The sequence below is a fragment of the Corapipo altera genome, unplaced genomic scaffold, assembly GCF_003945725.1.
Source record: "Corapipo altera isolate COAL_440 unplaced genomic scaffold, ASM394572v1 22b, whole genome shotgun sequence".
In the NCBI taxonomy this organism is placed as follows: Eukaryota; Metazoa; Chordata; class Aves; order Passeriformes; family Pipridae; genus Corapipo; species Corapipo altera.
In genome coordinates, this window is record NW_020884876.1 from 1,380,665 (window position 1) to 1,404,080 (window position 23,416).

Genomic DNA, 23,416 nt, shown 5'->3' on the forward strand with positions numbered 1-23,416 from the left:
GCTGTAGTCCCTTTTGGCTTCTTGTAATGTCAAAACAGGAGTGATTTTTAGTAAATAAATTGGAGTTCAGTTCCTTTTTTTTTTGTCCACTACTATCCATAGCCTAATTTCTGCTGTGCTTATTGAAGCCCATTTTCACCAATAGAAATCTCACACAACATTCTCTAAATAGCTTACTTTCTGCAGCTAGGTGAGCTGCAACTTAATCTAATCTAGATTTACATACCATCAAGTTAGGATCTCTAGCTTTCAGTTTAATGTTTTGTGATTTAATTTGATCTTTTATACACTCCTGTATAAATATACTTTCAGCAATGAAGGAACTGATTTTTACCAAAAGTGCCAAATTTTCCTTAGGTACCCACTTCCCCTGTTGAAATTCCATTTTCTATTATATTAAAATAAAGTGTAAAACTTTTGAACAAAATAATCAAATAAGTAACTAAGCAAATCATACACCTGGCAATTGGGAGAATTGCAGTATCACATGGAAAATGTTCACTAGTGGTTAACATTTATCTGAAAGTACTTTAGCATTGAAATATTTACAATAAATGGCAAAGGAAAGTACCCAATTTAGATCTTATATATGAGGTTGAAGCCTGTGGATAAAAAGTCCAAAGTCATTAGAACAGAAGGGAATAACCCCTACAGTCAATTTACTTTAGCCTGGTCGGTTCACGGTACCCAGAAATATAAACAGAAGCATTTGCTTGGTGTAATGCTTTTTCATTTTAGGATATGCTTAGGGAAATTTTGTAGGTGGTATTGCTTAGTTCTGTGGAAGTACTGTATGATCTACACAGGTCTGTGAGTTCTGGAGAACTCAACTTTGTGGTGTGCTCTGGTTTGCATGCAATTGTGCATAGGATGTACGTTAGTGTAACTTAGCTACTACTGTCCTCCTGCTTCACAGCACCAACACTGGACATTTTGAAGAGATCAGTTGTAGTGATCTTAGATCTGACTGCTATGATGAAAGTACTTATCACTATCTTGTCTTGTCCTCTTCTCCCACTTCTTTCACAATATGGTTATATCTAGGGGGCGAAGAAGTCAGTTGAAAAACTTCCTGGTGTCTGAAATTTTCTACTTGAACTGTATAGAAATTAAATCACACTGAAGATACCGTATAGTATTGTATTAATTTTTCATTGGTTCCTTCAGTATAATTCATCAGTTTTCTCCTCTTTCCTACAGCTCTCAAGAGACAGAGTTTGTACAGCAGTCCTTTCAGTGCGGTCAGTTATGCGAGCTCCTATAGTCCAAATACCGGTAGCCCCTACAGCAGTGGTTTTAACTCTCCCTCCTCAACACCAGTGAAATCTGCTTTAGTCAAACAGCTCATACCTCCTGGTACCTCAGGTAAATGACTGTGTTACTGTGTGTCTAGTCTTTTGCTGTCTTCTTCCTCCTCTTCCTTTGAAAAACATGCTCAGATAGATGACTTTGCATTGAACTAGAGTAAGAAAGAAACCAAAACCTTGTCAGTCTTTTGTAGGATGTTTGCAGCTTTTTAGGAAAGCCTTTTTTACAGACTTTCTGACATGAGATACTTATTAAAATGTTTTCTTTGGATGTCCACGTGCCAAAAAATCACTGATGTATACTGGCAGTTAGATTAAAACAGAACCTTAGTCCTGTGGAGTCCCAAGGTCAGTAAGTGGCTTCTGGAATTGACTGGCATGTAAGTTGCATGGTAGGTGTTCCAACCTTAGGTGCTGGTAGTTGCGAAATCTTTGCAACTACAGTTGCAACAGTCAGTAAACAGTAGGTTTACTGTCTGAAACATTTGGTATGTAACGTATCCATCAGTACTTCTGAGATGTGAGCTATATAATCTAAGAAGATGCATTTTTTAATTAAAGGCATTCCACAAGGCTTTGCAGCTATCAGTGTAAACACTAAATTCAGGTGATGTTTTCTGCCTTAATTCTACACCATAGATGTTTTCTTTGCGTGATAAAAATTGATGCCTGGAACATATCGCTATTCTGAAGTCATACCGTTGGCTTATTGTATATACTTTAACTAAAGTTAACTTACAGGGAAGGTGAAAAAAGCACTGCATTGACAATTTGCTGTAGTTCACTGTGGACTTGTAGAGAAGCCTGCACTGCACCAGAGCCATTACTCAGGTTTTATTTTCATCTCTCTATCTCTGCTCTGCATTATGTCCTACAATGGTGTGTCTGCCTGGGGAGGACAGAGATGTAACAGGCAATGGGATGTCAACCAGAAGGCAGAAAACAGGAAGAGTTTATCCTTGTTCTAGTTTCCATGTTATAGTTTAGCAGAGATGTGTATGTGGAACAGATAGTATTTTCAGATAAACTGTATTTTAAGCATTCCAAACTGAATCAATATTCACTGGACCAGCATGTCCTTACCACTAAGAAAGATCTGGTCAAACTCATGTCTTACAAGGTAGTAAGCAGAGGTGAGAATGAAAGCACAAGTGGAACCAGGTATGCAGTTGCTTTTGTTTGTAGAGCTGTGCAAACTTCATAGCAGTTGAAACATGGTATGATAGAACAGACTATATGTCACTAATTTGTTTAAGTACCATTGCAATGATTTTATGAAGTTGCCCGTTTTTAGAAGGTAATGGCTAAGCTGCTTTTGTAAGTTATATTTTTACCCTAGGTTAGCAATCAAATGTTTCAAATGGTCTGTCAGACTAAATGTCTCAGTAATAATCTGTTTTCAGATTGGTAGTTCTTTTATTGGGAAAGGAAATGCAACTTCCTTTTTTTTCCTTTCTTTTAAGTAACATTTCCTGTTACTTTATTTTCTTTCCATAGGTCATCTTAAAAGTTCGGGAGATAGAAATCCTCCGTTAAGTCCACAGTCGTCTCTGGACAGTGAATTAAGTGCATCAGAGATGGATGAAGACTCTATTGGGTCTAATTACAAGTTAAATGATGTTACAGACGTGCAAATTTTAGCACGAATGCAGGAAGAAAGTAAGTGGCTTTTTTTCTGAAAACGAAGTGGAGCCATTGGGGTTTTTCATTGAATAATTCCAGTCGCACTTGCTTAGCAGTAATGGAAAAGGGATGTAGATTCTACTGTGAATTTACAAGTGTAGATGACCCAAGAAAGATGGTTAAGGGCTTAAGCCTCCAGGCTAAGGAAAGAAAGTTGCTGTGCAGAATTGTTCTTTGGGACAATGGACAAAAAATGCTGGAGAGTATAAATTTGTAAGATAGAGTATTTGCTAAAAGGATGGTGGTTAGAATGGACTACTGCCTGTCACCATTTTCCTCAGGAGATATGTGCCTTCCTGATGCAATCCAGTCTTGTTGACATCAGTGCTTAAACTGTAATTTAAATCATCAAAATGTAAAATCACTATGGCAAAAATTAGTTTAAAAAGCACCTATGTAGATGTCTCTCTTTTATTATAGCTTTAGTTGAGACTGTCTTTTTGTCCCTCTGAGTTTGCAGAAAGTGGTAATAATTTCAGTTGTCTAACAGGGTGGTCTCCTGATTATTGTGCATCCTTATCAGTGAAAAAAAACAAAACCAAAGGCCCAATATATGTATTTTTTTATAAATTATGTACATGTGCTACCCTAATATATTAGATACACAAAAATGCACAAATATATGCAACAATAAAACTTTTAAAAGTATGAGATAAAGACAAAAATAAATGCTGTTTTAAAATACTGGTTGTACAAATTTTTCTCCTGTCCACCAGTGGATTCTTTTGTGTACTCCTGGGTGTGTGGACACTTTAGAGACCACTGATCTAACAACTCCAGTTTCTCTGGAGGCAGCTTACCATGCTGCTTGGTTGGTTACATTAACTGATATATTGCAAGAGACATTTCATTGTGGTTGCTATAATGGTTATACGATGTTATATGATACCAAAACTAAGGTGTAGCCTGTGTTGCTAGAATCCAGCCTGGGAGAGGAGAGGAACAAGTAAGTACACAATACATCTATACTGATGATTGCTGTACTAGGACATGGAATGTGCTCACCTACTTATTTCAAGTCATTATTAGCTGGTAGACAACTTTCTCGTAGTAAACTGAATTCATGTAATGCCTCAAATAAAATGTGAGCCAAATTTGAGTTGAGAACTGCGTAGATATTTGTAGGCACTGTCTCTAGTGTGAACCATCTGTGTGTTGGAAGCAAGTAAACAATGTTCTCATTGTTGCCAGGCCTCCGGCAGGAGTACGCAGCAACTGCTTCTCGGCGTAGTTCTGGTTCCTCTTGCAATTCTACAAGGCGAGGCACGTTCAGCGACCAGGAGCTTGATGCACAGAGCTTAGAAGATGAGGAAGATGGCACACATCACACAGTGCACCCTGCTGTTAGCAGGTTCTCACCATCACCTCGCAGTTCTCCCTGGCCTTCACCAAAACAATCTCCAAGAAATTCACCTCGCTCCCGCTCACCTGCTCGAAGCATAGAGTACAGTCGAGCGTCACCACAACCTATGATTAGCCGTTTACAGCAGCCTCGTCTTTCACTTCAAGGCCATCCTACAGACTTACAGACTAGTAATGTCAAAAGTGAAGGTAAAAAACTGTCTCAAAGTTGTTACACAAGTATTTTGGATAGTGTGCAGTACTGAAGCTATATGCCTGTGTAACATCATGGTTTAATCTCTGAATTGTTGAAGAAAAAGCAAAGCAAACAAAGCATCAGTTCTGCTGGGGAACCCTTATAGTCAGATGATTTGATAGACTTATATTTATTTTAGATGTTACCCAGTCACTGAATATAATTGAGTTTCATGGTGACTAAGGTCTATCTTTGGCAGACAAATGCACAAAAATAAAGCAGGGAAACTATCATTGACCACTATGGTTACGCCTTGCAGATGACAGAACAAAATGCAGAGGAAAGTAACTGTGGTCAGATAAGGATAATGTGGCAATTTATGTGTGCTTGTAGCCTGTGAGACAGCTGAATGCTTTCTTGTGGCAGCACAGGACTCTCAACTCTTTGACAATGAACGTGGCCTTAAAAATATTAGTACTTAACTCATGCATTTGTTGGATATTTTAGATATTTCAAAGCTGTGTAAACTGCTGCATGATAAAAAATAAAGCTTGCAGTAAACTCAGTGTAATTATACTATATTGGCATAGAACAAAATAATGTAATCCTGATAGGATTTTTCTTGAATGTACTTTTTCCTGGTAGTAATCTGGCAGAAACTCGTTTAACTGGGCTGAAATTTTGCAAATATTCCCATTTCAGCAAGCATAGTTTTTATCTGCCAAATAAAATCTTAAATTTAGAAAGGATATACATATAGAAAGTAGGAATTCCCCTTATTAGTAATAGTGACTTGGGGAAATTTTAGGTATCCACAACGCAAAAGGTAATCAATTATATTGTGACTTAGTTGAGAATTCTTTTCCCATTCTTTTCTGGGATTTTATGGAAGTCTTAATGCATGGTAGATGAGCTGCAACAGAAATATCCCATGAGAGGCAAGGTACCAAAAGCTGGTATCCCACATACCAGAAGGATCAAAATAAGAGTGTGTGATCATGTGTTTCTGAAACACTTCCAAGCAATTCTTTTGCGGTGATTTTTGTGCAGTTGAATGTTGCTTGGATGTTCAGAGTTGATACAGCAGCAGCCAAAAAACGTTGTTCAGGTTTTCTTTTTTTTTCTTTTTTTTTGGCTAGAAAGTTTGAAGGGAAATTTGGTTGACAGGGTTCAACAGTGTACCCAACTGCAGTGCAAATTGCTAAGTGCCGAAAGTACACTTGTAGGAATATTCAGCTGATGAAGATTTAGTTTTGTTTTCATCCTTAGTGCTCGTGCATGGTTAACATACTTCTTCCCTGCATCCTTCTGCAGAATCAGGTTGGCCACTCATCCTGTCAAGGCATCTGCAGTCGTCTGTCCAAAGTATGTCATCAACCCAGCTCTGGATGGGTTGGAGAAACACAGAATGTCATTAGACTTGGGAAATATTTAATGGCATCTTTTTGTATTCTGTGAGCAATGGTACAAATGTTAGTAGGCCCTTGAAGAATCAGTATTAGCTGAGTAGATAGTCAAGTCATATGTGAAAGATGAAGCATAACTGGACACTTCAATAATTTTGAATGCTGTATGTGAAGAGGTTTTTTCCAAGTGGGTGGCTGATTTTTGTTGTGTAATGGGCTGATTTGGGACTAAGCAGTCTCAAAAATTTACTCAAATACCTATGTTTTTACTCTTCAGGCAAGCATTCTGTTATAAACAGGTAAATAATTAAAAAATTTTGTAAAACTGCAAATTAGGTTTGTCTATCCAGTTTTCATAATAGTACAACAAAACTCAGAGAATCATAATCCAGTTATGTTTCAACTTCAAAACACAATATGCTTGACTTTTTTCACCACAGGTGAAAAATGTACATTCTTGCTTTTTTAGATGGATAAATATTCTGTATGTGATAGCTCTGAGAAGAATTAATGTAACAAAATATGCTTTTAAATCACAGTTAGTTTTATGTGGCTAAAATTTTGCATCAGTGAGATCTGGGGTTCAGCTACGGATTCACAACCTGACCTTTGTCCAGCATCACACTACATGTTGTGGTATCTTTGTATTATTTTGTACAGAGAAACTAAGGCGTAGTCTTCCAAACCTGTCCAGGACATCTAACATCCAAGTTGAGTCTGTGAAAAACAGCAGAAGTGACTCAAACTTTCAAGTGCCAAATGGAGGAATACCTCGCATTCAACCTCAAGCCTCAGCCAGTAAGTACCTTTAATGCCAATTCAATGTAAATTTCAGAATTAAGTGATGGTACTCAGCTGTCTTCCAGTTTCATGGCAAAATGAAACATTGCATGCCACACTGGAGATGCTAGTCCTGATTTTTAATCAGACCTGTGTGAATCTGCTTTTTTGGTACACAAAATCTGGTACTCATTATATTAAAATGTCTGATTTCTTATTAAAGTGTCATTCATAGTTTCCTAAAAATATATACAGAAGTAATATAAAGAGTATAAATGCAGTATTTGGACATTTCAGAAACTTTTTTTACTAGGCTCTGAAAAAACACCTGTATGATATTTATTGCTTTTTTTTTTTTGAACTATTAAAACCTGATCTGAAAATGTTCATTAAGTTTAACCTGTCTGCTGTTTTTCTTCTTTCCTTTTTTTTTTTTTTTTTGGCACGTGGAAATTATATATCCAGTTCCTGATTTTATTTACTTTTTAAAGTGTCAGTTACTTCCTAGAAAAGGTTTGGATGAACCTGTGTCCCATGAAACAAATTGGCCCATTGCTGGACTACTGTCTACTTTTTTGTCCAAAAGTGAACTGCTGATATGAGAATGCTGCTAATCTCACAAGTCTCTTAAAAATAGTGACCTTAAAGAAGCCAAAGCAAATGAAACTTAAATACAGTGTTTCTTTATATGCCAATATTGCCAGTTCCTGTTGTTTAAATGTTTACTGACCATTTTATTTTAAAACAAGTTTCTGAATTTAATAACCTTGTGTGACATTTTAAAGGGAAGAACACTTATGAATATTATTATGTGAAAAGCCTTGAACTATAAAAGTTCTATGATAAAAGTTCATCATTAATCTAAATATTTGATGGGAAATGTAAAATAATATTTGTGAATTAAAGTAGAGAGTTTTTTTAACCCAACAAACAATGGAGGCATACTGGAAACATGGTTGGATCTCCTTAAAACTTTCAAAACAGTGTGTTGATGCTGCCAAATACAGTTAAATATGGAATATGGAATACAGACCATGCCAAATACTGCATGATTTCTATCTCTGTAGTGACTCAGACCAGATGTAAGGGTTGTGTGGACAGTTGGTCCCAGCTACATGATACTTACTGTAGTCAAAAAAGTTAGCGTGACTTTATGATTGTTCATATAGATTACTACAGCCTCCTTTTACCTTGTCCTCCTTCTTCCACGTTCAGAAGGTGGGATTTCCAACTGAAAGGGCATGTGTGTAGTTCAAAAGCAGGAGTGTTACCTGTTACTCAGGCTTATCAAACTGTAAAGTATTCAGAGCAGTTGGACAGTAGCTCTCCAGCTGTGCTATTTCTGTGATAGGAAGAATAATCAAAACGACCTGAAAGAAAATGAAGGAAAATTATTTGTAGTAAAAATCTGTACAGATTTTATTTGGTGTTTTAAAACAGAGTGAATTGGGAAGGGAAGAGCCCAGAGGGCAACTTAGTTAGCTAGAAGGCTATTTCCAGAATGAAAAGTATATTCATGGTGAAACTCTATGGATAGATCAGACAACAGAAGTCTCAATAGTCAATATTTAGTCAATTACTTCATTGTAGAAACCAAAATGGTGTAACTATGGTTATATGTTCTTTTTTTTTTTTTTCCAACTTGTGGATGCATTAAGAATCACAGAAATTATTAGGCAAATTTGCTTGTCTTTCATGGAATATTTCCCCAAATGTGAACCGCTCTAGACCAACTTACATTTAAATGTAAGTTAAGTATCATTAATAAAGGCCAGATTTCTAGCTTTTACAGTTTCCCTGCTCTTACAGATGTTTGTCAGAGTCTTGCTATTGACAATCGTAAAACGGTTTGTGTATGAAGTCAATGAGTAAGTATTTTTGCTTAGTCTGGATTAAAAAATTTTCTGCAAAAATGTACATTGTATAAAAATTTCCAGAATTGTGTCCTTTTTATTGTATACTTTTTGTTTTATTTGTTTTGTATTTTGTCACTTTGCACAAAGCACTGTTAAATTGCAGCAAATTTTTGTTTTCCCTTGGCAATGATTTCTGGGTCTTGGGATTTCAAGCTTCCTCATACACCTGCTAGTTTTGCATGAGCTTACCTTTGCAAGGACGCTGGCTTGCCACCCGAAGTCACTACTTTTCTCCTTGTCAAGGATTGGTGGTTCATAATTTACTTGCACATGTGCTGTGGCTGCAATACTGAACTTGCTATGGTTGCTGGCATTCAAAAATGAGCTAGGAATCCAGTAAGTTTCTGAAAAGATATTTCCTCTTACGGTTATATAGGCAAATTGAACACACTTGCTTACACAGAAGAGGGAAGACATGAATTATATTTTTAGAAGTACAACTGTAAAACATGAAAACATTTGACATTTAAAGTTTTAGGTGCAATGCAGTGAACAAGCCAAATTGTTCTTGAAAAGGGATTGAGAGAAATAACAGTTATAACAATTAGAATCTTCATTTACATCTGATTCTCCATGCCATTATGCAGAAAGTACTTTTTTATATGAAAGTCAGTAAATATTTCACATTAAAACCCTGGAAGATACAGTAATACTTGTGTTGTGCTCCCCGAGGAATAGGAATTGTCTAAAGTGTTAGTGATGGGAAGTCTCTGTACTTGGGTCCTGCACCACATAGATTGTGCAAAGCTGTAGAATTTGTAGGATGACTTCCATGTAGGAGCTGCCTGCTTTCTAGTGGACTGTGTGACGCTTTTGTACTTAGTGGCACTGTGAGCACATGCATTTTAAATCTTTAAGCAGAGATAAATACAATACTTTCTCAAAGAGCTGTAGGTTGTTCAAACTATCAGTAAAGTGACAGTCTGCTTGCCAAGATCCAACTGCTTGGCATGTTCAGAGCAAAAGGAGGAAGAGTAAGTTTTGAGAAAACTAACTATTCTAGTTTGGCTGATCAGAAGTAAAAGTAACCACTTGTATTTCAGTGCACACCATTTGTGACAGGTACTGCCACAGCATACAGAGCACTTCAAGAGCAGCAAATGGTGTGGATAAGTGTGCTTATCCACATGCTTATCTCAAACTGCATGTTTCCTCAGCATTGTTCAAAATGTACTGCCTAAGTTTAGTTATTGAGTGTCTATTTCATGGAGTCTCCATTGAGAAGGAAGGAATTTGATATATATGTATTTAAAATTCTTTCCATATCATCCCACATCTCTGACTTGCAAGAAGTGTGAATAGTGATGGGGGAAGAAACTGCCATGTGTGGTAGCATATTTAAATCTGAGTGAATTAGGGCAAAACAAATTCAAAGTAAGAAGGAAGAAGCTGTTCTTCATTTTATGTGGTAAAACAAAAACACTAATTCAGTAAAAAATGGTATAGTGGAATACTTGAGGACTGAAACACTCTGGCCACTGGTCTGCCTCATTACGTTTCTAGGAACTGTGCTCATTTTTAAAGGTCTTACTGTCCTTTATTGGCTGTTGATGGGTATACTTTAAAAAAAGTTTATTGGAAGACCTTATGCCAGAAGTTGAGTAAGAATTGCATATTGCCATATGCTGTTTTGCATTAGATTCTAGGTGGTAGAAGGAATAAGGCTTTTATTCTTAATATGCACAGGCAGCATTTTACTGTGTTTATGAACACTTTAATTCCTTTTTGCTGTTGGTTGAAAATAACAGTTTTAGTTAGTTATTAAGACTGAACTGAATAGACCCCCTAGTCATATTTTCAACACGATGTTGAAACACATGATGAACTTCTTTTATAGTTCTTAAAATACTGTGAAGTTTGCACTAACTGAAGAGTAGGAAAGGTGATGGCAATTATTATATGCTATTAAGTTTAGAAAAGGATTAACTAATGTTATTAGGATTCTAATTGTTCTTCTCCTACCTTCTTTATTGTGATATTCACTGACTGGTGATAGGATTACTGAGCTTCCTTACTCAGGGTCAGGATCTTTATGCACAGCTGTTCCCCCATCTTTCTTCCTTCTCACTATGGAAATAAGCCTTACTAGTGCAATCAGTTTTATGCTAGTATAAAACTCCATACGTTGAGGTGAGCAGAGATGTTTATTCACACATCATGTTACAAAGACTGTCTGAAGGCAAAGCTTTATTTCGTTGACTGCTTTCCTCCTTCCCCCCTTAAATATGCTGCGGTGAAAATACAGAGTCAATGCATTCCTTTTGGCAATAGGTAATTCTCTCCATGCCAAGACTCTGCAGCTCTTGGAACACTGGCTTCTCTCTTGGTAACTGGTAGGTAGTGAGGTCATTTCAAGGCAATACCAGCCCTTGAATGTTACTAGAGAAAAGGCAGGACACAGGAGCAAAGAAGCAATAAAAAATAGTTTCCGTCATGTTGTGTACATGCCGGCAGCTGATAATTCTTAGCATTAAGTCTTCATTTTAAGTTTGAGTCCTCTTGCATACCCTTTTGAAGAGGGGAAAAAAGACATCTGGCTTACGTCTCCATAACTGGAAAACACGATTTGTTTATATGATGATCACATTAGACAAAAATTTATGCCTTTGTATAGTGTTAATATATTTTTTGAAAACACTATTAAAAGTTTAGTCTTGCGAGGTCAAATATGACAGTTTAATTTTCATCTTTGTATCTAATCTTGCACTCATATTGCTGTAGCATGTTTGCTAGGTGGCTTGTTCTCCCTTTGGTGTATTAATTTTTATTTTTTTTTTTTGCATTTCTGGGCTTTTTGCCCTGCAAGAAGCTTTACTCTTACTGAATCTGCGCATTTTGCACTGCAAAATTTCTGACACACTCCTCTGTAACTCTTCGTCATTAAGAGCAAGCACCATTCACAAAACCCCATCACTTCCAGAGTCATAACTGCTTTTTGAGTGTTTTACTCACTCTGTTCCTTGATGCTTCACAAGTGGATGCAATTCTGAAACTTCCAGTAAATTTAGTTTCCTTATCTTCTTAGACAAATATAACACTTCTTGTCTTTCAACAGCTCTGCAAAGGCAGAAAAATTTGCCTCGTGCTGCCTTCAAAACCAAACAGTTTCTTCAAACTCCATCTGCAAAAGGAGGTAATTAACTTACAACCTCTTATCGAGCTCCATCAAATCTCAGATAATTGTTCATCTGCATTAAATCTCACATGTTCTAGATTAATAAAATTGCTGTTGCATGTTGAGATTAACCAAGTGGTCCTTGCTATACGAAAGTTAACTTTTTGGTCTAAATATTAAAAATAAACTCTGCATCATATAGGAGATTATATTTTGAGATAAAAATCCAAGGATTTATGACTTTCTAGCATTAATCAGGAAATCTGTATTAGAAAAGTACACTCCTAAATCCATATTCATTAGGCCTGTATTTGGATAGGACGTTTTTTAATTGCAAAATACAGTTTTTAAATCAAAAGTGGTAAAAATATACATACTTTGTGCTAAAACCAAAACCTAACAAGTTTATCCTTGAAAAGATGAGCACAGAATATCAACTTGTTTTGTGTGTGCTTCTGCTTTCTCTTTTCCTCACAAAACTGGAAGGTTAACCCCAAGGTACAGTAATTAGATTTCTTTTTTTTTTCTCAAGGAATTAGAGACTTTTGTATATAATATTCCAGTTTCCTAATGGCTGAACTTGCCTTTTTTTAAAAAAAGAAAATGGAATATACTGAGTCTCTAATCCAGTTAGACAAGTTTTATCTGATTTTTAATCAACTCTGGCAGCCTTTTATGTGACACTGCCTCAGTTTCACAATTAAGAGAAAATAATTGATTTTGGTTGTAAGCATGGTCTGTTGTCTATTACAGTTTAGAAGATCTCATTTTAAGGATCATATTTCACTTGAGACTAATTCATAAGCCCTCTCGATGCTAGAATCCTTTTAGCACTGTAAGAGTCATTTGTGCAGACATGAGGGTGACTGACAGAATGTACGTGTTCCTCTCAGTAGTGTAACAGTGCTGACTTCTTTGAGTCACCTTCATTCCATGCAGAAACTTTTAATGAAGTATGACTGTGAAACAGATTCATATGGATTAATAGGAAGTCTCTACAGTTTTCCAAATACTTCATACCAAATAAAGAAAAGTTCTCACAGTGTTCTCCTTTGGCATAAGCCCACCATCTCGATTCCTCTGCAAAGCTGTCTTGCTTTCTTTCCGGCTGGCCATGCCTTCTTCTGATGTCTGGAACACTCATTAGGTCAATGGTCTAGTCTGAAGCTGTGGGAATGTACAGAAAATTAACTATTTGTAAAAATTTATTAACCGTAGAGAATGAGGAACAGAGCGTGCTGCACTGCCAGTTATGTATTCCAGTTAATAGCTGCTGTCATTCCTTACTGCACATGAGGACCCTTTCAGTTATTTGCTTTCTGCCCTTTCAGTTATTTGCTGTTTTGTAGTCCTTGATGTATTGATTTTCTTTCTTTTATCTGAGATCCTCATGAGTATAGAATTATTTAGCAGTAATGAAGCAAGACTTTTGTCTCAGAAGAATGAACAGCTGAGCAACAATTGATTTTAGTTTCTTAAAATACTGTTTATTACCTAGCTTGACACCTTTCACACACACAGACATTGGCTTTTTTTTACCACTTTGTGTAAAAGAATTCAAAATACATTCAAATAACTTAAAGCTTACCTCACAGTATTTGCTAAAGCTTATACAGCAGTCCAGTATCAATCAAATCATAGAATCATAGAATACTTTGGGTCATCTAATCAAACCACCTCCACCTTCAGTGAGCAGGAACATCTTCAACTAGACCAGGTTGTTCAAAGCCCTATCCAGCCTGGCCTTGGAACACTTCCAAGGATGGGGCAACCACCACCTCTCTGGGCAACCTGTTCCCATACCTCAGGACCCCCACAGAAAATAATTTCTTCCTTTATATATATGTAAATTATACTGTTTTAGTTTATTACCCCTTATCCTATTTCTACAGGCCCTGCTAAAAAAAATCTGTCCTCATCTTTCTTGTAAGTCCCCTTCAAGTACTGAAAGGCCAAAATAAGGTCTCCCCAGAACCTTCTTCTCTCCAAGCTGAACACCCCTAACTCTCTCAGCCTTTCTTCACTGGAGAGGTGCTCATCCATTTTCTGTACCTGCTCCCATCAGGTCCACATCTTTCCTGTACTGAGATGACAGATCAATCTGTTGATTCCCGTAGTTTTACCTCATCTGTTCTTTCATGTTGGTCTGAATCATCTCATCGTGGTGATTGTGATTTAGAATTAAGAATTAGAGTTGAATCTGTTTTCAAGTCAGTGTGCAGCAGCTGGCCTTGGAGTGCAAGTCACATAAGTTCATAGCTTCAGAGCATCCTACTTTCCCACATGGCGATCTTGTGCTTCCTGCCCACAATCCAGGACAGAATCCAGAGAGAGTAGGAAATCTAAATGTCATGACTGCACAGTGCCTTTTTCTTTTTTTTTTTTTTTTTTGGTGTGTGTGTTTTTTGTTTGGTTTTGAGTTTGTTGTTTTTTTTTTTTTTGTTGGTTGCCAGATGTTATAGTTGTAGTTGGTTCTAGTTTAGTTTCTAAGGAGATGGAGTTTGGTGAAGTTATTAAGCACAACCCTTAACATGTTTACATGTTTTTATTAAACATGGATTAGCTCAATACTGCACATGGATACACAATTATCAAATAGTCTTTGACTGAGGCGGTACCTCACTCTTTGTGACCCTGTCTTACAAATAGGCCAAACTGAGTTTAATGAATATCCAAAACTGGTCTAAGACAAAATTCTTTATCTGTAGAACAGAATTACTAGGCAGTTTGCCAGACTGCATCATGTGGACTGCTCTGGAAGACAATTCATTCCTTTATGTACAAGAATGAATACAGTTCTCAGCAATGTCTGCAGTGCTGTGCTGACAGGAAATGTTTTATGAATTGACAGCTCAAGTTGGCAGCATGGTAGAATATGGTCAGCAGAAAGCTAGAGAGAATGGAGAGGACGAATTTACTGGATGCTTACTTTCACTGGGAATGTGACAAGCTTTCTTCAGTTACAACTTTTTGTTGTTTATATTCTGTACCTAAAAACCTTTTCCCTGATGTGCCTGTTAAGAGGCCCAAAGCTGTATTCAGTTTTTATACACTGGCATTGCTCTGCTAGTAGTCACTAATATGGTGCTGGTTTTGTGTTTCAAGCAAGTATTGTAACAAGAAGTTAAGTGATAAAAGCTCCCTATATGTACACTGTAGAGGGACTTGGAAATTCTGCAGATGTGATTGCACCAATGTTACAGGCAAGGTCATGTTTTAAAAACTTCTAATATGTAATTTATCTTAGTCCTAGGAGCACTTTGCTGCTAGTCTTGTCCAGTCATTCTGTTGTTAATGCTTTCCTTAATCCATCCTCTGGCTTGATGCCAAGGTTTTTATGTTAAGGTTTTTTACTTATTCTCCTTGCTACTTAGCAACTGTCATGTATATTTGACCCCTCTGCCACCTTCTTTTGTCAGCTTTTCCCGTGAGCAGCTTCGTGCTGTATTTGATCAGTGGAAAGGCCCTTTTGGATAGGAATCAAATCCAATTAACATCTGTAATGAGGCACATATTAATCTTCCTAGATATCCCCTATAAGAAATGGCTTCAAAATACAACCTGAAAATTACTACTTCCTCTGTACCCCATTAAGGATGCCACATTCCTGTCACTACTTGTCTATTCTCTCACTCCTCATGTTCCTAGTGGATCTACCTTGAAGATGATAATAAAAGCTCTGTTAAGGACCAGCTTTTTAATGTACAACATCTGTCAAAGAGGATGCAACTTTGGTCTCAGTATAAAACATTTATTTAGTTGAGGAAAGAATAGTTCATGCAAATCCAATAAATGTAAATGTGATTTTGTTTTAGCTCCATAATTGATTTGATTGTCCTATGTTGACTCTGACCAACCTTAATCAGTTTGAAAAGCTGGTGAAATTTCATACAATTATTAAGATTATGGGTTAATTAAGTACTCTGTATAATTTGAAAATATTTCTCATACTTGTGAAGTATGAGAAATGACTTGATATCAAGACCTTGCATACTAATTTAGATACAAAGTATTTGAAAACAGGTATTAATTATACTGACAATATAGATAATGTTTGTAAGAAGAGAAAGGCTATAAGTTGTTACAGTTGTCTGGTTTAAGTTTCATAGTAGCACCTTAACCTCTTTGGTGTTGGGGTTGGCTAATGTCATCCTTAATCCAAACCACAGCACTATACCAGTTATTAGGATGAACATTAACTCTGTCCCAGCTGAAACCAGGACAGCTGACCCTAACTTTTTTTCTCCATCTGCCAGAAAATGTGGAATGTGACCATATCTCTAGATGAATTCTAATTCAGTGGTTAAAAAGAACAGCATAAACAAACATCAGGATGCTCTGCACTCAGAATTTCATTTTTGAAGTCTAATGTACACTTTGAATCCATTTAAAGACTGTCTCACACTAGAATACTGTATTCTTCAACATTTTCTTTCAAGATGAAAATTAGGTTCACATGTTTCTGAAGCAGTTAAATTTCTTCTTAACCAATACCTTCTTCTCTGCTTCTTTTGATTTGATTGATATAACGGTTATAACCTTATTAGGATTACTTACAAATCCAGATAAATAAATATTTGTAGTAAGCAAACGGGGCATTAGAGATATACCAAAAACACATGACAAAGAAGAAATCTGAATTCCTGTTTCTCATTGCTGCTTGATTGGCTGTATTCCATTATACATTCCATATTGTTTGTATAATCACATAAAGTAATTTCAATTATACTGTAATTTAAGCTGAAAGTAATTTCTGTATTTTATTTTCCAGTACCTTCTTCAAGTAAATTCCGCTCACCTGCGGCACCGTCTCCCCTGGCTCTGCGACAACCAGTGAAAGCATTTAGTAACCATGGACCTGGTTCAGTTGCCTCTCCAGAAGTCACACAGCTGACGCACAGTAGTTCTTCACCAGGGCCTCTTGCAGCCCAGAGCTCAGGCTTGCCAAGCCCTGCCAGCAGTATTAACAGTACTACTCTTACCAGATCAGCAGGGATGAGGAGTGGTTTGCCCAGACCCAGTGCCCCTTCCACAGGGGGCATCCCAGTGCCTCGTAGCAAACTTGCACAGCCTGTTCGCAGGTGAGTCTGGGACAGGCAGTCTTAAGTTTTCATAATGAATTTTGTACATTATGTATTTGTGCTGCTCCTTCCTGCAATTGTTATTTTGATCTCAAGGTCTTCAGAACAGATATGGAGACCTCCATGTGAAGTATTTGCATGTGTTTCCAAAATAGTTTTGAATACAAACTGAGAAAAAGGATCTTGAATGGGAGAGTGAAGGTGAAGGAGTGAAAGTGAAATTAATAATGTAAGATGTTGAACTAAGTAAATAAAGTCTTAGTATGGACTGAGAAGGCAGCAAGAATTTGCCTGCATGTGGTAAAAAGTTATCAAAATATAGCCGGTAAGTGAAAATTCACTTTTGTCACTAAGTGACATACTCTGAAGTCAGAACTATTTGCCTCCATAACTCAAGCAGTGGTACCATGGTGAGAACAGTTTCTCTCCTTGGACAGCTAGAAAATTCCAGAAGGAAGATGCATGAGGACAGAGGAGACATCCATAGCATTTGCTAAACTTAAAGTAAAAATCAATGCAGCTAACCCACAGGACAAAACAGAATTTTCAACTTAAACATAATTGTGCTAGCACCCAGATGTAGGAGTTGCTAGATGTTAGTGTCTTTTCAAAAACAGCTGCAAGAGAGACTGAGTATTAACTGTGATTATGAATTTTCACTGAAGGTGTCAAGCAAAGCTGACACAAAGAAGCAGTCATCCATGAGAAATAGTAAGAATATCCTTGAACAGAAAGGAAAAACAATTGGTCTCCAATACTGTAAAAAAGATAAAATAGTGGTAAACAGCAAAGTGGAAGAGTTCTGTTCTGCAGTGAGTGCTGGGCAGGGGAATGCCAAGTGACTGTCACAGTATCAAGTGTTTTTTTCGCAGTATCGACTGTTTTGCAGTCCGAGTCTGTGCTTCAGCAATATGGAACTTTGTGTAATAAAAAGCAATTGTTTTGCCAGGAACTTCATAGTAGTGAAGTGTGGTTGTCCAAATCACAACTTGCCTCATAGAAAAGTGTTTCACTTATTAAACTATTTTTTTTTCTAAATTTCCCTTTTTTTTTTTTTTAATTTAAGGAAATAGCCCCAGGTTGCACCAGGAGAGTTTTAGATTGGATATTAGGAGAAATTCTTCACTAGAAGGGTTGTCAGACATTGGAACAGACTGCCCAGGGAAGTGGTGGAGTCACCATCCCTGGAGGTATTTGAAAGATGTGTATGTGGCACTTGGGGATATGGTTTATTGGTGGACTTGGCAGTGCTGGCTTAACAGTTGGACTTGATGATCTTAAAGGTCTTTTTCAACCTAAACAATTCTATGATTCTGTAATGCAGAATCTGTACACAATGCAATAATGAAGTATCAGTAAGACAGGTTGTCCTGAGGACAACTGGCTTCTGGAGCTTGTAGACAGAGATAAGAAGCTGAATAGCCCCCCTGTAATTCAGGAGGAAATAGTTAGTGACCTGCTGAGCCACTTGGATCCTCACAAGTCCATAGCACCAGATGGGATCCATCCTAGGCTGATGAGGGAGCTGGTGGAAGAGCTTGCCAAGCTGCTCTCCATCATCTACCAACAGTCCTGGCTCACTGGGGAGGTCCCAGATGATTGGAAGTTGGCAAATGTCACGCCCATCCACAAAAAGGGCCAGAAGGAGGACCTGGCAAACTACAGGCCCATCAGCCTGACCCTCAGTGTCTAGCAAGGTTATGAAGCAGATCATCCTAAGTGCATTCACACAGCACCTACAGGATGGACAAGGGATCAGACCTAGCCAGCACAGGTTTAAGAAGGTCAGGTCCTGTCTGACCAACCTGACCTTCTTTTATGATCAGGTGACCCACCTAGTGGATAAGGGGAAGGCTGTGGATGTGGTCTATCTGGACTTCAGCAAAGCCTTTGACACCCTCTTCCTCTTCTGACTCCTAGAAAAACTGGCAGCCCATGGCTTGGACAGGGACACTCTGTGCTGGATTAGGAACTGGCTGGAGGGCCGGGCCCAGAGAGTGGTGGTGAACAGGGCTGCATCCAGTTGGTGGCCGGTCACCAGTGGTGTTCCCCAGGGATCAGTGTTGGGCCCAGTCCTGTTTAATATCTTTATTGGTGATTTAGATGAGGGAATTGAGTCCATCATCAGCAAATTTGCAGATGACACTAAGTTAGGGGGGAGTGTCGATCAGCTGGAAGGCAGGAGGGCTCTGCAGAGGGACCTGGACAGACTGGAGAGTTGGGCTGATTCCGATGGGATGAGGTTCAACAAGGCCAAGTGCCAGGTCCTGCACTTTGGCCACAACAACCCCCTGCAGTGCTACAGGCTGGGGACAGAGTGGCTGGAGAGGGGCCAGGCAGAAAGGGACCTGGGAGTCTGGATTGACAGGAAGCTGAACATGAGCCAGCAGTGTGCCCAGGTGGCCAAGAAGGCCAATGGCATCCTGGCCTGTATCAGAAACAGTGTGGCCAGCAGGACCAGGGAAGTGATTCTTCCCCTGTACTCAGTGCTGGTGAGGCCACACCTCGAGTACTGTGTCCAGTTCTGGGCCCCTCAGTTCAGGAAGGATGTCGAGGTGCTGGAGCAGGTCCAGAGAAGAGCAACAAGGCTGGTGAAGGGACTTGGGCACAAGTCCTGTGAAGAGAGGCTGAGGGAGCTGGGGTTGTTCAGCCTGGAGAAGAGGAGGCTCAGGGGAGACCTCATCACTCTCTACAACTCCCTGAAAGGAGGTTGTAGCCAGGTGGGAGTTGGTCTCTTCTCCCAGGCAACTATCAGTAAGACAAGAGGGCATGGTCTTAAGCTGTGCCAGGGGAGGTTTAGGTTGGATATTAGGAATAAATTCTTTACAGAGAGGGTAATCAGGCATTGGAATGGGCTGCCCAGGAAAGTGGTGGATTCTCCGTCCCTGGAGGTTTTGAAGATGAGACTGGATGTGGCACTTAGTGCCATGGTCTAGTAACCATTGTGGTGTTGGATCAAGGGTGATCAAGGGTTGGACTTGATGATCTCGGCGGTCTTTTCTAACCTGGCTGATTCTATGATCCTATCTGCGAATGTCAAGATTTTGATGAAAGCAAAATGTAATATTCTAAACAAGGATTTCCCTGTTTATATACGTCACTGAAAAAGTGGCCTATTTTAGATGTCAGCAGATTAAGCTTGCATTTTCACAGAGTATAATAGCAGTGAGTTGTCTGCCTGTTTATTCAGCCTTTTTTTCTGACATGGTAGTTGCCAAGATACAACACATACAATCTGAAACTGAAAATACTTTGGAGTTTATCTTAAGTAAACTGTATTGCAGAGAATTAAATAAATGAAGTATGTATTTCAATTATTTATAAAACGCTTAAATTCTTATGTATTGTAGATGGAGACTTCAACAGTTATATATGAAACTGAAAAATATCTCATTTCATTTTAGATCATTACCCACTCCCAAAACCTATGGCAACGTGAAAGATGAGAGTTGGAAAGATGGCTGCTACTGAACTGCAAAGCTTAATGCAAAGTTCCAGTGCTCACGGATGCTTCCTCACCAGGCTAAAAGACAGCTTGATTAAACAAACTGTTCAGATGTGACTCTTGGGATTTGTAAAAATTCCAAACCTCTCTGTCTCTAATTAGCACAAACTGGCAGAGATTATAAAAGCAGCACTTTAATAACATCTAACATCAGATGTTTGGTGGTCATACAATCACTTCTACATTAAATTGCTATCAGTTCTGGAGGTTTTTTTCTTGCTTGCTAAAAATGTATCAGTATGAGCATTTATGAGAGTGGCCAATGTCTGGGCAAAAACTGAACAAATGCCAAAGAAATGCCCATCTTGAAAAACAGCAAGGATAACTGTCAACCTACATTGTCCAAAATATCATTTTCAGCCTTCTTTAACTCAGCAGAAAGATTGGTGAATATGTACTATTGAAACAAGGCTACATTAATCAGAGCTAATGTTCTGATTGCAGATTGCTACGGTGCTAGGGAAATGTTGCTTTTAACAATTGTATGAGATTCTGGTTGAGGCAAGTGGTACATATATCCTTCAGGAAGAATCAGCAGTTACTCTGGAGGATTAGGCAGAACAGTGGGTTGTAGCCATGGCTTTTATCATATTAAAAGGTTTGAATGTAGCAGACACACACAAATGCAATAGTATAGATTGCATCTTTCCTTTGTTGATTTATTGGCTTTACATGCTCTTATATGTTTGATTGCCAAAAGGGCTTAATATCAGTTGTACAATCTTTCTAACCTTAAAGTTCCTGGCTCAGGAAAGATGGCCTTCGCTACTGTAGCCACATTTTTAACACAAGGCTCGATATTTGGGGAAAACTTTTTTAATAGCAGGTTTCCTTACAAAGGAAAGAGCAAGTGAGAATGTTAATTTGTTCTAATATCATACTGCTATGCTTGCAGCCGCAGCAACTGTAAATGCTGATAGTTAAGGAGAAGGAAACACAACTATGCACTTGTAACATACAAATTTTAAGGAAATGAGTTGACTCTTGATGCCAAATGATATTCATTTAGGTGATGTTCCATGGTATGAGGGAGTTTTCTGTATCCTATTTTTTTACTTTCATCCATTTCTTAAATTGGTTTATTTTAAATTGTAAATATTTTTACAGAAGATATTGCCCATGTAAGTGTGTTGAAATATGTACTTTGCCTTACATATGTGTATCTTACATTACTGGTAACAGAGTATGAAACCTGCTATGTCTGTTTACAAGCTATTAAATTCCTCTGGTGGCTCTGACTTACTCTAACACATTTTGCTCAGAACAACTGATATATTTAGCATTTGAACCATTGTTTTCTGTTTTGGAAGACATCATGCAAACATCTGTAACTAAAGTTGTATTGGGTGGGACTAGTTAAATGGAAGGGATTTTTGTTTGAAGCTTTTTCAGTATTTTGGGTGTACAGTTGATTAAGTTTGAGAATGTGAATGGTATATCCTTTGTGCAATGACTGATAAACACTACAAATTGGATTGGATGGTAGGTAGCCTTCAACCCCATTAGTATCTAAGTTTGGAACTGCTGTTGTATTTTGACTCCCACCACTAAGAGGATAACTAATCCTGAAATTCTAGCACTTGAATTTTAGGCCAGCATTAACATATTCCTGGATGAAAAGCCATGCAATACTACTTGACTTGGAAGAAACCAAATAGAAAGGAGTGGAGACTTAATGTGCAGCTCTAAATACTCAAGCAAACTTTGGGTTGATGGATGACTTCACACCTCAGACCAAGATCTGTGCTAAGACTTTGAAGTCGGAGTATCAAATATACTGTAATTCAGTCAGATTTCAGCAGAAACTACCTTGCACCAGTACAGAGCAGTAAATACCACTAATCTAGCCTTGAGTCACCTGCTGGTACAGGCAGTAGATGTCAGTATCTCATGTCACTGTTCAGCAGAAGAGAGAACTAGATCAAATATGCATATTCTCACTAAAGCCCCAGTTTTTATATTTCAGCGTTTTACAAAGCAATGCTGCAGTCTTCATTGAAGAAAGGTGAATTTTAATTGGTGGATTTTATCAAACACTTGATTGACTTTTAATTTTTGAAAGTCAGTTTAGATGACGATATTGGGGTTTTTACCATGGCTGCATCAAATTGTGTACGTTTCCTTAAGTTAAGTAATTCATCGCTTGGGTAAATTCAGCTTAAGTTTTATAGGGATTTTTTTCTCTGCTGCTCCCCCCGAAATACAGCAAATGACTTCCTGAGAAGACAGACTGTCTGTTTACTAGAAAGCCTTTGTGCATTACCAGTTTATTGATATCAGGAAATCATGGGGCTCTGTGTTTAGAGATTTATTGCAGAATTGTGGAAACATGGATTTGATAAAATAGTGCCTATGATTTACTTAACTTATGTTTGATATAGTAGTAAGGGTTTTATGAATGTGGATTACTTTTTGTGCCAACAGCTTGGAATTGATGTATGTGTGTAGGCAGAAGGATTTGTTCTGCTCCCAAAGTTATTTAATTTTTTTCCTGTGTTTGAATGTTTTTGTAAGTGTTAAAAGTGTAAAAAAAAATATAAAATATTCTTACCACAAAATACTTCCTGAATCATTATTTTAAACAAAGTGTTTTTAAAAGTTTTTAGAAATTTAGAGGATATTATTTTATGGCTTTTTGGTTTTTTGGTTGGTTGCATTGTTTTTCAAGAACTGTATTCGCTTTTCCAGAGGGTACCAGCATGGACTTCTGCCCCCTGTAATTCATGAACTGAGTACAACATTGCATTTGGGTGAAATCTGTGATTTCATTGACAGAGTGAGATGGACTTGTGTCTCTGCTTTGGAAGGACAGTGCACAGTTCAGAGAATTCCCATCCAGAGTGGTTTGTATGTGCAGTTCTAAGTATACAAGCTGCCTTCCATTTTTGCAGGATTCACGCTCACTTCAGACCACCACATGAAACAAACTTTTGATTTTGAAAACTCTGGAATTCATGCAGAATATTGAGCAATGTAAAAATGTACCTAGTAAGCCCTCTTGGAATTGCTAAGTACACATTTTTTCTAGCTCCTACATGAATGCCTCCATCTTTGGCTCACATAAAAGCAAGAAGTTTGTTTTGAAC

General features: G+C 37.9%; 1 protein-coding gene across 2 annotated transcripts in view; it reads left to right on the plus strand.

Moving 5' to 3' along the window:
* Positions 1–22,888, plus strand: part of SLAIN2 (SLAIN motif family member 2) — a 36,557-nt gene extending 13,669 nt beyond the window's left edge. Inside the window, exons 3-9 of one of the 2 annotated variants that reach the window (XM_027635787.1) lie at positions 1,201–1,365; positions 2,805–2,966; positions 4,182–4,541; positions 6,594–6,731; positions 11,685–11,762; positions 16,516–16,825; positions 20,230–22,888. In XM_027635787.1, the coding sequence (XP_027491588.1) occupies positions 1,201–1,365; positions 2,805–2,966; positions 4,182–4,541; positions 6,594–6,731; positions 11,685–11,762; positions 16,516–16,825; positions 20,230–20,296 (1,280 nt within the window). In that variant the 3' untranslated portion in view covers positions 20,297–22,888. The remainder of the gene's footprint in view (positions 1–1,200; positions 1,366–2,804; positions 2,967–4,181; positions 4,542–6,593; positions 6,732–11,684; positions 11,763–16,515; positions 16,826–20,229) is intronic. The other variant, XM_027635788.1, reaches the window with a different exon arrangement.
* The last annotated feature ends 528 nt before the right edge of the window (positions 22,889–23,416 follow it).